The following is a 15,107-nucleotide window of genomic DNA, read 5'->3' as shown; positions in this document are numbered from 1 at the left end:
TAAACATGCTTATGTTTCCTATTTTGTCCTTCTCTTAGGATTGTCTAATGTTTGTTTTTTAGCTTTCATTTTATAGTTTTACCAACTTACCATTTTTCTACTTTCAATTCACTTTTCCAATCTCTATATCTTTTTTTTTTTAAAATTAAATCAATGGACTCATTGGAATTGTATTTATTGGACTCATTTAGGTTGACCTTTATACTACATTAGTTAAAGTTAAAGGAAAAAATTAGTTTTATTTGACGAAATTTATGAAACACAAAAGACTTTTATCACTTAATTTTTGTTGTGTTTTATCCACCCACAATGATTATATATTTTAGTAGAAAGATATATAAAGTAATAAGTTTAGAGAAAAAAAGTAATGATTACTTAAGTATATAATTTTTGTATTATATAAATTCCGGTTTATACATTTTATCAATTATATAATGTTTCAATTAGTAACACAAATTTACTAAATTGAGATGTTATTATATATATATATATATATATATATATATATATATATATATATATATATAATTTAAAAAATTTAAAAACTCACATTTTACTTTAAGAGATTAGTTTGTCGCTATTATTTTGCTGATTATGGTGATGCATATTGTACACGTTTTGATATTCTAAATTAATTTTCAATTTTTTTTATCTAAGAAACAAAACTATTTTAGAATTGATTCAATATATTCAGAATTAAAAGTTAACCAAATTAATTTAATTTTAAAAAAAAAGTGAACGAAAGAAACAATAACAAAATAAAAATGTAGCAACTTAGTAAGTTGAACACTTTTTTTAATATTTGTTTAATATAGATAAATAGATAAATTATGTAACAAAGGGAATTACATAAAATTAAAAGGGTATTTTCGTAAACTGATGGAAAAAATTGCAGCTGTAAATAAACCCTCTTTGCCTCATTTCTCTTCACTCTATTCTATCTTTCGACTCGGAGCTAGGGTTTTAGCCGCAGCCTCTTACAAGGTTTCTTGCTCTGTTCTTAATCCTTATATTGATGCGTATTCTATCGGATGGAGCTTATGATTTTCTCTCTCTTCAATTCATCAATGTTCTATACATTAGTTTTTTGTATTCTAAATCATTTTCTTATTCCTTCGATTATTGTTCAAGTTGTTGGTTGTAAAGGATAAGATGTTTTTGGACAAAGTGTCTTTTTTTTTTTTTTTTTTACTTTTGTATGTTTTCATAAACTATTGATTAGTGATTTGATGTTTTGGATTTGTGTGATTGTTATATTCAAATCCGTGGATCTGCTTAAAGTTGTTTTTTTGGCTTAAGAATGTTTGTCACACTAATGAATAGATATGCAAGCTTTTATTTTTAAAGCATTATACTGACCTGGGTAAATATTTAGATTACTGCATGTTAGTTGGGTGGTGTTCTTGGATCTCATGTGCCAGTGTGTTCTCTATTTTTGCCATTGTAGTCCCCTTTCATTGTTCGTACTTTAACCCCTCGACCTTAGTTTGCCATTGCACATTTCGAAGATTTGCAGCCACTATTATAGTCTGTGAGTTCAAAGCTTGTGCTAAATCGCATGTCATCCTTTTTTTAATTAAAACCCTCTTGCTTTTCATGTCTAGAGGATTTTGTTCAGGATGATGAACATGATCTAATTAGCCTAGTTACTGTATGTTTTCATTGGTTAGGGCTTAAATCACTTTTTGATTTGTTTCCTTTGAGGAACCTCATTTGGTGGTGAAAGCTTCGTTCCCTTTTGATGATGTTTTTTAGTTGTTGTGCTTATGGACGGTCTTGTGCTGATTTGTTATGCCGTCAGCACAAAACATAAACCTAAGCTACATTTAACATTGCCGCCGTGAATGTCAATTGGTGTTTTGCAATTCTCATGGAATAGCATTTACGCATTGTGGCAAATATTATAACAGTGTATTTCTTTCTGGTATCTCAAGACAGACAGAAAATCCAGCGCGTTTTTAGTATTTTTGAATTAACAGTATATTTTTGTTTCTGAGTATCATTATTATTGTTTCTTAGCAAAGAAAAACTAAGACATGGCTATGCTATCAAGTAGCGACATATTACAACTTTATTTGTGTAGGAACTAAGAAATTACAGTGTGGGCAGAGGAAGTGGTGATCAATATGTCTAAAAATCCAAAAGTTTTCTTTGATATTCTAATTGGAAAGATGAAAGCTGGGCGAGTAGTGATGGAGTTGTTTGCCGATACGACCCCAAAAACAGCTGAAAACTTCAGGGCTCTCTGCACTGGGGAAAAGGGGATTGGACAATCTGGGAAACCTTTGCACTACAAGGGGTCAACATTTCATCGTATTATACCTGAATTTATGTGTCAGGGAGGTGATTTTACGAGAGGGAATGGAACTGGAGGAGAGTCAATCTACGGTTCGAAATTTCAAGATGAGAATTTCAAGTTGAAGCACACTGCCCCTGGTATTCTATCTATGGCTAATGCTGGACCCCATACAAACGGTTCTCAGTTCTTCATATGTACAACAAAGACCCCGTGGCTTGATGGAAAGCATGTCGTGTTTGGAAAAGTTGTTGATGGATACAGCGTGGTGAAGGAGATGGAGAAGGTGGGTTCGGGAAGTGGCAGGACATCGGAAACCGTAGTAATAGAAGATTGTGGCCAGATAGAAGAGAAATGATTCATATGTTTCACCTTTCTCTTAACTAATGTTCAGTTTTGCTCGGTCTCATCAATCCTAAAATGTTGAACCTTTAAAACGTCTTAGTAAAATTGTCTTGTTACTCCTATAGGCAGGGGTGCCATTGATACTTTTGAATATGTCTGTTCCAGCTACCTTTGTTTCTTAGCCATTGTTTGCGGTTCCCCCGAGACTTTATTTCTTATTCAATATAAGAGACCTAAATAAAAAGTTTCTTTGCCCATCGGATGAATGGAGACTACAATTAACCGATAGATGTATAAACTAAATATAATTTTTTTATAATATTAAATTAAATTATGTTGGATTTATAATTAGTTTCTCAAATTTAATTTTTTTATTCTCATAAGTCAATAAAATGTAATTTTTAACTTATTTATTCTTTCAAGTTTAATATATAAGATGCGAGGTAATATTTTTAAATTTTATGGGATCTAAATTACTTTGCCTAAACTTTAAAGAAAAAAAAATCAGAATTATTTCAAATTTGAGTGTTAAAAATTTAACTAAATTAAATATAAGCTTTGATGATACTATTTGTTACAGAGAATCTAAATTTTGATATTGTATAAATTAAAAACAGGTTTCAATAATATTATTTCCTTTGGTAAGGAAAGTTAAAGCATTGAACTATACTATTTGTTTATTAATACAGGTTTAATTAATATACAAAAATTTCAAGTTAGTCATAAATGTTGATTTCATCTAAGGCAAAAAATTAACTTAGAGCGTAAAAACATAAATGTCAGTAATAATAAATAAAAGGAATAAAGTATATACTACTGTGTGGGTTTATACATTTTTATCAATTATATAGTTTCAATTAGTAACCCAAAATTTACTTTAAGAGATTAGTTTGTCGCTATTCTTATTTTTACTGATTATGGTGATGCATACTGTACACGTTTTGATATTCTAAATTAATTTTACAATTTTGCATATTGTCCATTTAATGATTAGAATTATTAATAATTGAGTAATGCATAACTTAAAAGTATATTTAAAATTTTATAGAAAATATTATTAAAAGAAGTTAAAATAGATAACTTTTATATATATATATATATATATATATATATATATATATATTATCAAATTTGAATAAGAGATCCCAACTGGGTTAACAGGAGGTTTTAGAATTCTTAAAAAAAAAGTAAGCCTTGAAAATGAACTGATTGTTAAGAAATTATGTTTCAGGGTATGCTTTCTTTTCTTATTTGTTTCGGTATTCAATAATTGAAATTGTTCATGCAGTATATTTGCATAAATGATTGATTAGCAAAATCAATCTTGATTGAAACAGAATCAAAACTAGGTTTGTAATGGGGAAATAGAAAATCAAAAAAAGAAGTTGAAGAAAATAGAAGGGGACAGAAATGATGGAAGGAAAAAAGTAGAGAAAAGAAATGATGAAAAAGAAGAATTAAAAGATTCTATAGTTCCAAATTCTAAACTCCATTCAGAAAGCTTTTACTATAACTTTCCAAAAATGCCATTATGAGATGTTTCGAAGTTGTGTCCCGAAACAAGTATCATGAAACGTATTTTCAATTACTAAAAAAAAATAATGAAATTGCTCACTGTGAGGTGTTCTGAAGTAATCAATTTAAAATATTTAAATGCCAATTCCAAATTATATATTCCAAATAATACCCAAAATCCTTATTCTAAAAGATTTTCTAAAAATACTTCTAGAACGTATAATCCAAAATCTTTACATAATACATTTCGAAAAACATTCTCTAAAATATAAGAATTTAAAAGTTATTTTTGTCATTATAGTACGATAGGGAGGTTTTAGTTAATTGAAATACTTTCAACCTGGAAACAGAGGTGTGAGTGAATTATCCATGTGATATGAAGACAAATAGAATGAGAAAGTGAACACTGCACAAGTGCTTAGGCACTCTGGGATACATAAGATATCACGCAGGTCATTGCAAATTCAAAACAACAATTTGATGCACAACAGTACCAATCAATGGTTACAATGTCAAGGCTGTAGTACTTGTAATAAAAGAATGACAGCATCTTCGGAAGTCGCCATTAACACAAACTTTTCTATGGATATATAGTTGCCCGTATACGTACTTTACACAGGAATGCTGAAATAGGTTTGTCCAGGCACATGATTTCTACAATTCACGAGTCATTGATGATGTATAAGGATACGCATATCCAGCTCATAGACTGTCTTCATAATATGGAACAAGAACAGACAACCTTCTTGGGCGAATCATCAACCTTCTTTTCTGTTAAGGAAAAAGAGAAATGCAACAATCAAACTGATATGCTTATTCAACTTTAAAATCAAAGCTAAAGAATAACTGGTGCCAAAAAAAAAAAAAACACAATCTTCAAAGCTATGTCGTATTACCATCTACCAGAAAAAATAAAATTACAGCTCGGGAGCCCACCTTGTATTTGAATCCCAATCTCTTGGGATCTAAAAGAAATAACTGACGTGACTAATCTCAGAAATACAAGACAACTAAATAGCCACCACAAACGAACAAGTAAAATAACAAGATCCATTTTCATGATTATGATTTGTATATCCACCATCTTATAATATCAAGCTTCACAAAACAATAAAACCAATGTTCATTATTTCACAATATAAGCACTTCTGTCTCTTCAGAATAACACGGAGATTTCAAGAAAAGTATATTCATCTTTCTAAACCTTACTGATCTTTACAACTTTTTTATGATAATACTAAGACGTTATTTTTAATATTCTATGTTATATCTTATGTTGACCTTTTTAAATGATCAAAAAATAAATTTTATTAGAAAAAAATCATAATACCAGTGTCCTAATAGCTGTAAGAAAATATGCTTAATCATTCAAACATATTTTGTACAGGAGTTAGGGAAAACATGCTTGAAAACATGTCTCAAACAGAGGAGTGTTCGTGCAGTTAGCTTCCCCATTTGAATTAATTCAGTAATGGTAAGCTACATTGATGGATACATGCAGTAATAGTCAGCTACATTATGGATGCAATACAGTAATTGTAAGTTATATTTATTGATGCAATGCCGTAATGGTATGTGTGGAAATAAAAGCATTTAATGTTCATTATTTTTTCAAGAAATTCAGTTATGCTTTGCATAATTTAATGTACATTAAGAAGTTGTGATGTTTTAGTTGTTCTATTCAGAATAGCAATTGTTATTTATTATCTTAGTAAGTCAATCTGCAAGTCCTGATTGGGGGTTTTGCTTCCACATCAAGTTGTTCAGCAAGTTCGATTGGTCTCTCGCAGCTGTCAGAATTTTCCGGTGACTGTCAGCTTTTCTGAGAATGTCACCTTTTCAGTGACTTGCAGGCAATTTTCCAGTTACTGTCTGATAAGTCTCTGCAATAATTTTCTGACTACTTTTCCAGTAACCTTCCTGACAACTTTCATGTGATTTTGTTTAGGGGTTTATTGCTCCAAGTCTTCTTTGAATAAATATGAAAAATTAAACTACTTGTGTTTGGTATATTCAAGTATGATTCCACTTCCATTTGGGCAAAGAGTCTCACATTTTTCCCGTCTTTTTGGATATTTGATTCCTGAATCACAGATCATATGACTCCCTAAACATATTCTCTCCTTGTCCTAGAAATAAAATAGTTGCAACTACAGTGACACTCTTGTAACCACCAGATGATATAGGAAATATTAAAATAATTTCTTTCAAAACTTTATGAAAAATGTTTTTCATGCCACAGAACCTTGTTTCCACACAAAAGTTTACAAAAGACCTATCTTGTACGGTCATATTTCATAATGATTGTTGTCTTTTTCAGAACAAAGGTTCAGAGAGGATTGGACTCACTAGAAAATGGAATAGGCCATTTCAGAGTCTATATAGTTGAAATGGAGAGAATTTTCCTTTCTCATTCTCGATTACGACACCGGCTTTTGAAACCATCAAGGATAAGTTTCCACCATTGCTTTTAGAGTTAAACATTGAAAGTTGTTAATGATGTGAGTGAAATTGTAAGCATAAGCGCATACCATTTCCATTAAATAACAACAAAAGTACATCTCCTTCCTATTTTATCTAAAAGCAATGTGTGCGAAGTGATGTTTTAAATCAGTCTCCTATTCCAAATGTGTGGTGGCTTAATGTGTTTTATCCAGATTTAGTTTAGTAAAATCTTGTCAAGGTTTCTAGGATGCCTAACTTCATCAGATTGTCTATTAGAAGATGTGTCTTTCAATATATTTGGCGGCAAGTATAAGTAAAACATCTTAGAAAATGAATTTTAAATTTAATTCAATTTCAAAAAATAAGCTTGTAAAATAGGGTTTACAACTCACTTGTATATTATGATTTGCTCATATCTCTAGTTGATGAGATCTCCAACACAACCCCACATGCCGAAGAATGAACATCTTGAAACATGAGATTAGAATTCGTGGATGGTCCAAGAGGAGCCCAATAGAGGTACACAATAACCCAATGACTTTCGGTAGGATAGACTCTAAATGACTTTGATACCCACTACAGGACACTTGTTAAACTACCTACAAATATCTAATCTCACGTTCAAGATGTTCATTCCTTGGCGTGAGAGTGTGTATTGGATAAATGTGCAAACTTCAGATAGATAAATGTGCAAACTTCACCTTACAAACAAATTTTGTGAGACTAAGTTAGGTTTGAAGTCCACTTCCTAATAATGTTGAAAAAATCATCTTGACTAGAGATAAGACCAAATTATAGTATATATAAGTAGATGAAAATATCACCTTACATTAGCTTTCTAGGGTTGAATTAGACTTAAAGTTTTCTTAACATAGTATCACAGTCATTCATAGCCTATCCTAGTCAAGTTTATTGGATCTTATGTCACCTGCTATCAGGTTCCCCCTTAACCCCACACTTTAGATGTCTAGTCCTTAGTGTGAAGAGGTGTGTTAAAGGGTCCACATTGACTAGAAACAAGACCAAATTATAATATATAAAATAATGCAAACCTCACTTTCCTAACTCAATTTTATAAGGTTGAGTTAGTCATGAGGTTCATTTTCTTAACAAGTCTTTTAGCTTCTACTAAGACTAATATCGTCTAGAACAATTGCCTAAGTGACATTTCAGCTCAGAAGCGGGAAGCAAGGTTCTTCTCCACTTGTTTAGTTATATTTTGTGGAAGTTAGTTGTGGGAGTTATATACTATGTATACGAAGCCATAGTGATAGTTAAAACTAACTTAGAGTTGTTGTTCAAATGTTTTCATTGTGTTGAGTGATTTGAGCTAGAGTTCATTATAAGAGAGAAGCTTTAAGTTGAATCTCTATGATATTGAATTCTGTCATGGACGTAAATTGAACTTTGTTAACACTTTAGTTGAACCACGTTACTTTTGCATGTTGATTCCAATCACGTTTTGTCCTTTGTTTATCATCTAAGGGTTTGTTTGCAACCTCTTTTCTGTTAGAGTTTTGAGCTTGTGTTTGATAGCCGGTCTTGCAATAAGTTTGTCCGTTTATTTCCATATCTTATAATCTTTATTGACGACTTGAGTTACTTGGACTTTTCTTCTTAAACACAAGTCTCAAGTTCTATTTTCCAATTTCTCCACAATTAAAATGAGTTTGGTTTTTCGATAGACTTTGGTGTGATAATGGAAAATAATATTAATGATGTCATTACATCATTTTGTCAAAAGAGAGTATAATTCATGAATCTGTGTTAAAATGTCTCAACAAAATGAAACTACTGAATGAAAAAATGGGCATCTCTTTGTTCAAAATATGGTACTATTGCTCCAAAAACTGTTTCAAAAATTGTTTGGGAGAAGGTGATCTCACGATAACAGATTTCATTAACAGATTACACTCTATAATCTTGGAATTCAAGAGTCCTATGTAAATTCCTGTTCTCTATCCTAATTTACCCACTACTAATAATCTTACACCAAAGGTCTACAAGTACCTCTTTTGTTCACATTCATAGTCAAGGTATGGGAAGACATGATCCTAGAATCTTATAATATGTGTTTGTTGTCTACTCCTCTAGTCATAAGGGATGTAAATGTTAACATCCTACTTCAAATTTCTTGTCTCAAAATGAAACCTTCTTGAAGATCAAGGTTTTCTCAAACAACCTTATCTCGAGGACAATTTGCAAGATAAGGAAACGCATTTAAGGCTCTTGTCCTTCCTAGCCTTGAGTTTACAATTTTGGTGCCAAAGTCAAAACCAACAACTCTTCCTTCCCCATCAACTGAAAATGATCCTAAAGTTGATAAAATGTTTGAAAAACAAACTGCATATGAAAGAAGACTGAAGGTCACTCCTAGTTTAACAAATTAAGAGCCCAAAACAACTACTTCATTTTAGGTAACAAATTCCAACCTTCCTATTTTACAAATAAATAAATAAATAATCATTCACACTGTAACAGAAATTCAATTAGTAGAAGACGATCTTTATCTTCCATTTCCCTGCAGAAAGGAACCACAAAATGCACTGAGAAGCCACTGTATCCTCTCTCAAATTATGTCTCATTTCATAATTTATCACCCACCCATAAAACATTTATTGCAAACTCAAACTCAGTCAATTCTTACTAATGGTTTTGAGGAAATATCAGACAAAAAATGGAGGTTGGCAATGGATATAGAGATGGAGGCATCAAATACAAAAAAGGAATAGAATTGGTTTCTTTGCTGGAAGGAAAGCAGTTAGTTGGATTGACTAAGAGATATAAAGCAAGACTGGTTGTTAAGGATTTCACTCAAACCAATGGGATTGATTACTAAGGTGATTGCAGTTCAAATCATACTATCTCCTGCTAAAAATTATGGTTTCTTATATGGGAAGCTCAAGGAAGAAATCTATATAAAGGTCCCCCTAGAATGTGAAGTTCCTACCAATTTTGTATATGATATAAACAATCTCCTCATACATGGTTTAGGAGATTTACTAAAGCCACGGTAGTCTCTGGGTACAAACAAACCATAGGGATCACACTTTCTTCATGAACACTCATATTCATGGGGAGTGATTGTCTTGTTAGTGTATGTAGATGACTTTATTATTACTGGTAATCATTGGAAGGAACAATAACTATAGTCAACATCTAGCAAAGGAGTTTGAGATAAAAACACCGGAGAAGTGGAAATACTTTTTCGAGATTGAAGTGGCCAGCTCCAAAGGTATTATCATATCTGAACAAAAATATGTCACCAATTTTCTTTAGGAGACAGGTAAGGAAGCCTGTAAACATATAAGTACTACCATGGATTCAAACTTCAAATTGTGTTATGCAGATGATAGTGTAGTGGTTGATAACGAGAGGTATCAACATCAGGTTGGAAAATTTGTATACTTGCCTTATACAAGGCCAAATATTGCATTGCTGTTAGTTTGGTTTGTCAGTTTATACATTGCCCAAGAGAAGTCTACTTACAGAATTTTGCAAAACTTTAACATGATACTATGAAGAGGAATTTTATAGAAAAATAAATCGACGCCATACAATTGTTGAAGCCTATATTGATGCTGACTTTATTGGGTCATTAAATGATAGGAGATCCACTATTGGATAATGCACCTTTCTTAGAAGAAACTTAGTAACTTATATAGAAGTAAAAAATAAAACATAATGTTGTAGCTTGATCTTAGTGTTAAATCCAAATTTTGAGCTATGACATGAGGTGTTTTTGAATTGCTTTGGCTCAAAATTATCTTAGAAGACTTGAAAATTAAATCGGATGGACCTCTGTAGCTTCTCTAATGTGATAACAAGTGCACAATCAAAATAGCTCATAATTCTATTCAGCATGATGGACCAAAACAAATTGACATGACAGACATTTTATTAAAGAAAAGTTAGGGAGCAGTTTGATTTGTATTTCATATGTACCTTCACAAGGTCAACTGCATATATTCTCACTATCCAATTGTGCGGTCCAAATTTTGTAAGAATAATATGCGGAATGGAAAACATCAATTCTCCAAAATATGTTTGGTTCTTATACTTCCATATTGATTCATTTGGCTCTCAAACTTCAAAAAAAATGTGGATTTAGTCCTTCCTTTCTAAGAATCCATCATGTTTTTTTAAGTTAGGAGACATTAAATTCACATTTTTTGAGTTAGAAGACTAAATTCATCATCATGAAAGTACAAATATAACACTGGACTGAAAGTATCAAGACTAGAAACGCATTTTTTTTTCAAACAAATATAACACTGAATGACTTTACACCCCCTCTCTCGTATGCTTATCATACGTAAGTAAGTTTTAATATTTGGACATAAAAATAATGCATACCCCTTTCCTTTACCACATGAACTGAACAGGGGAGAATCAAATTCTCACTCTAAATAAGCATTTTTAGCATCAATTATACAACTTGCGTCTAGGCAATTTGTGTAAACGAAATGTAACGCATAACACAATAAGTTTATGTTAAATTGTTGTCAAATTCTCTGATCTATATTTTACATTTGAAACGAATATATGCCAAATTACCTATTGGTCTAGTCTACAAATGTGCCAATTTGAACGCGAGAATCTCTCTAAATTAAATGGTGCGAGCTAATCGGACCTAAAACCAGTGCTCAATACATGAAAGAAAAAGTTAAATATGTCTAAGAAAATATCAAAAGCTGATCAGCTATAAGCCTATAGCCATTGGTTTTTAGTTTCCAAAATAATTATACAGCTTATTTAGCTACGCAAAGCAATTAAATCCTATAATTTGGTATCAAAATTATTGAAAATGCCAGTAATGAAGAACCAGTTATATATATATATATATATATATATATATATATATATTGCATACTTTTATTCATTCAGAATTATTTTAATTAAATAAACTCCAAATCAAAATGCATATAAGTTCACCAATAGATAGAAATTTTTAGGCTATTATTACTATGTTTAATCTTTGAGGACATAAAATGTGATCACTTTATGCTTACAATTTTTGCTAACTTTATTAATTATTGTTTTATCCTAAGTTTATGACTAAATATGTTGTATAAAATTAAAAATATATAACTCTCACATATTTTATCAGTATCGTTACTGTTGATCCAACAAACCATTAAGAAGTGCTTTCTTTAACCAGTTCAATCATCAATATAATTTTCAAATCTTAATCTCTAATGGGAAAAAGTGGCCAACCTAATTAAGCAACAAATGCCCCTCAGTTCTTACTCATTTATTTCAGTTACATGAGAATGTGATGTTCAAAGTCAGAATATCGTCATGCAGATCTAGCTGCAAACTCGTGGAAGTTGGTTCTGATTGAGATCTACTTAATTTTCATACCAAGTAAAGAATCGCAACAACTTAAAGTAAACTAACCAAAAAATATTTATATTCTCTATAGCAAGAAGTCCACGGAACTTACCAGCTTTAGTTTTAGCTAGAGATGGCTGTACAACAACATGCATTATTATAACACTCCCAGCAATTTCACCAAAAGGTACTTTACATTGACCAACAGTCTTGTTGTTTTCCAAGATTTTACCAGAATTAATCAATTTCACTTCATTAGCTGACTTTGGCACAACCGTTTTACCTACACAAGGGGAAAAGCAACAGAGAAAGAAAAGAAAAGAGAGAACACGTGTCATAACCTAACTTCATTAAGTTGTAGAAAAAGGGCCCAAACCCAAATGCATAATCATAACAAGTTGACTGAATAGTTGGAGACATAACATGATAAAATTCACCACAAGGCTGTCATATATAAAAGTCCATACCTCAGAATGTCAATGATTAATCACCTAGTTTTAGTCAGGAAACGTCACCAAACTTCCTTTTAAATTGAAAAAGTGAAGAGCCCAATTTTTTCATACAAAGAGTTTGATTACAACTTTCTAATGTAATGCTTCTGAATTTAATGTTGTGATTGGTATTTAACAAAAAATATTGTGATTGAGTCGATGACATTAAATGATATCAAACAAACTGGAAAGCTAAATAAGATATAAAATGAGCTAAAGACTAAATTCATGTTGGCCATCTTTAGTTCACCTAAGCATCTCCCAATCATTTTATATTTTCACAATAAGGGTGATAAGAAACAAGGTGAAAAGCTCGTAATGCATTTGCTCTCAAAAGCCAGAAGGAGTCAAAGACCTATATGCAACTTGTTGCAATATAAGGGTTCTTGTAAGAGACTTCATATGTTAGGAATCAGGTTGGGTTGGACTTTTACTACTTCCAAAACTCTTATGTTTTAATCCTTGAAGTCCTTCATTATCAATATAAATAAATAGGAATGTCAGAATGTTGTATCATAACATTATCATCATGTGATATAAACTATTTCTCCCTTTAACACCTTTTTCAAATATTTTCAACATTGAATCACACCAATGTCATTCATGACCAATTCCATCACAGTTTCAATTGCTGAATCTGAGTCCCAATATATCAAGAGCTCAATTTGTTTGGTCCTACTCTCCCAAATGAACTTTGTCAAGTAACTACAAACTTCTGTTAATTGAGCACCAACTACAACAACCACAATCTAGTTTTACCTCCTACTTATTCTTCCATAGTGTTTTCCAATCAACATTAGTGGTTCTGTTCACTTTTCTGGCGTGCTTTTCCTCTCTGACACTAATGCAATATCTAGTTCACCATCATGGCCTCCTTTCAACAGACTAATGGCACCATTCTAATCAGATGGTTTTCATTAGAAATTGTGCAAAACCTCTGAACCGCACACCCACATATACTTACTAGCTATATGCAGTGCCCTCAGTCTCATGTCCTACTGGATGACAGTGCATCCCATCCATATTCACAGCTGACCAGTTCAGATTCCCTTGCCTCAACTTTTCTGGCAGTTGCTAGCCTTGGGCACTGGTTTTAGCCACTCCTTAAACAGGTAGCCATGCTGTGCCAAGACTTCCAAGTTTACCTTCATTCAATTCAATTCAAGTCTTCTGGCCTGATTCATCCATGAGTTATAGATCCAATATGTATTTGGACCTGGTTATTACATCATGGAAAACCATACTCCGGTCTTTGTTCAGGTTTGGTCCTCTCAATTTGATACTTGTTCTTTTTCAAGAATAAACTTATTTCATATTTTAACATAACTTACAACTTCCAGAGGTATAATTGATTTCAGCAGTGCAAGAGATTTCTTGATAAAATTTTGTGTAATACCATTCACCAATATTGACATGTGAATTGGTAACCAAATCCTTAATTTCTATTAATATGTGATTGAGGAAGGTAGAAAATGGGTATCCTTCATCATAGTGGTCGTAATAGAATAACCATAGCAGTTCAGTAATATTTTACTCCATTTAACAAAACCAAGTGCTGCATGCTAGTATGAAAAAATTTGAGTGAAAATATTTTGTCCTCATTCTTCAGACTTCACACCCCAATAAGCTCACTTTGAAATTCATGAAACTAGCACAGATACGACAACAGAAAAAGTAAGCAATTCTGCAACTTTAATAATAATAATAACAATAATCATCAGTTATGAACCTATGACTGTGACAGTCCAATCTATGGTCTTTTTATACACAGGTTATGAACCCTTACTAGGGAAATATAATTCAAATTTTACTTGACACACCCAATCACAGTCTTTCCAACTATGTCAATACATACAGTTCTCAATGAAAGCTACAAATTCTGGACTCGCCAATTTTTAAGATAAATAAATTAAATAAGACTTTTCCCAGAACGCCAAAAATCAAACAATCCACAGCCATAAATGATCCTTTGAAACTTCAACGATCAGTCACATATGTTCACACTAGGATGGAAACCCGGAATTTTGAACACCCAAAGATGCATGCATAGATGGAACTCTCAAAACCGGACTATCCGATTAAAATATAAAGTTCCTAAAGACTGATTAACAAATTAACAATCAAAACTAAAGGAATGAGTAAACAAAAGTAAAAATTATGATGAACAATAATTGAAATTGATTTGGAGGCAAGTGAAGAGAGAGAGAGACCTTTGGGCCAATCGGAGACAATCCTCTGCTTAAGCATATCGACGGTGGCGGCGGATGAATACCTAAAGGGTCCGATGTCGGAGCCATCGTACAACCTAAACTTGATGTCAACCAAATCCTCTTCCGGCATTTGAATTGACTTGTTCTATATGTCTTCTCAACCCTTACCCTTACCCTAACCCTTCCTTCCTCGATTCCTAAAATTCCAATGAAGATTGATTCTATTTGATTCCGTTATCACACTAAATCGAATCTTCAGAGATCTGTAATTGAATTATCTACAGCGATGAAAGAGAAATTGAGCACTACCTTCACAGTTTGATCAGAGTGAAAACCATTCCGCCTTTTGACTTTATTCGCTACCTTTGCTGTGCAGTCACCTTTTTCTTCAGCTGCTTCTGTTGGTGAGCACTGAACGAACTCAACAACAATAAGGCAAAAATTAAATAACAAAATAAAATAAAAAATAAA

General features: G+C 32.0%; 2 protein-coding genes across 4 annotated transcripts; one reads left to right on the top strand and one right to left on the bottom strand.

Moving 5' to 3' along the window:
* The first annotated feature begins 894 nt into the window (after positions 1 to 894).
* On the top strand, positions 895 to 2,898 carry LOC106769414 (peptidyl-prolyl cis-trans isomerase CYP19-3). The gene is made up of 2 exons (XM_014655025.2): positions 895 to 984; positions 2,084 to 2,898. The coding sequence occupies exon 2, from the start codon at positions 2,127 to 2,129 to the stop codon at positions 2,652 to 2,654; it is 528 nt and encodes a 175-aa protein (XP_014510511.1). The 5' UTR covers positions 895 to 984; positions 2,084 to 2,126; the 3' UTR covers positions 2,655 to 2,898.
* Positions 2,899 to 4,511: 1,613 nt separating this feature from the next.
* Positions 4,512 to 15,107, bottom strand: LOC106768303 (membrane-anchored ubiquitin-fold protein 3). 3 transcript variants are annotated; one of them, XM_022784314.1, is made up of 5 exons: positions 14,946 to 15,107; positions 14,637 to 14,833; positions 12,048 to 12,218; positions 9,806 to 9,848; positions 4,512 to 4,927 (listed from the first exon to the last, which is right to left on the bottom strand). In XM_022784314.1, exons 2-5 carry the CDS (start codon positions 14,764 to 14,766, stop codon positions 4,915 to 4,917), a joined length of 357 nt encoding a protein of 118 aa, XP_022640035.1. In that variant the 5' UTR covers positions 14,767 to 14,833; positions 14,946 to 15,107; the 3' UTR covers positions 4,512 to 4,914. The 3 variants fall into 3 exon arrangements, with proteins under 3 accessions (XP_022640035.1, XP_014508859.1, XP_014508860.1); XM_014653373.2 differs by lacking the exon at positions 9,806 to 9,848 and having other exon boundaries at positions 14,946 to 15,106; XM_014653374.2 differs by lacking the exon at positions 9,806 to 9,848 and having other exon boundaries at positions 14,637 to 14,857; positions 14,946 to 15,075.

The sequence above is a fragment of the Vigna radiata genome, chromosome 7 (genome assembly GCF_000741045.1).
Source record: "Vigna radiata var. radiata cultivar VC1973A chromosome 7, Vradiata_ver6, whole genome shotgun sequence".
Lineage (NCBI taxonomy): Eukaryota > Viridiplantae > Streptophyta > Magnoliopsida > Fabales > Fabaceae > Vigna > Vigna radiata.
Note: the sequence above shows the minus strand (reverse complement) of the source record. Positions and strands in the feature narration are given on the sequence as shown.

What these genes read in the sequence shown, in the direction of transcription:
- LOC106768303 (XM_022784314.1), bottom strand. Translation starts at nt 14,766, where the DNA reads ATGCCGGAAGAGGATTTGGTTGACATCAAGTTTAGGTTGTACGATGGC. An exon ending in TGTCTCCGATTGGCCCAAAG is followed by an intron (nt 12,219 to 14,636) that starts GTCTCTCTCTCT and finishes CCCCTTGTGTAG; the next exon opens with GTAAAACGGTTGTGCCAAAG. An exon ending in TCTAGCTAAAACTAAAGCTG is followed by an intron (nt 9,849 to 12,047) that starts GTAAGTTCCGTG and finishes ATTTTTGTTCAG; the next exon opens with ATATGATAATACCTTTGGAG.
- LOC106769414 (XM_014655025.2), top strand. Translation starts at nt 2,127, where the DNA reads ATGTCTAAAAATCCAAAAGTTTTCTTTGATATTCTAATTGGAAAGATG.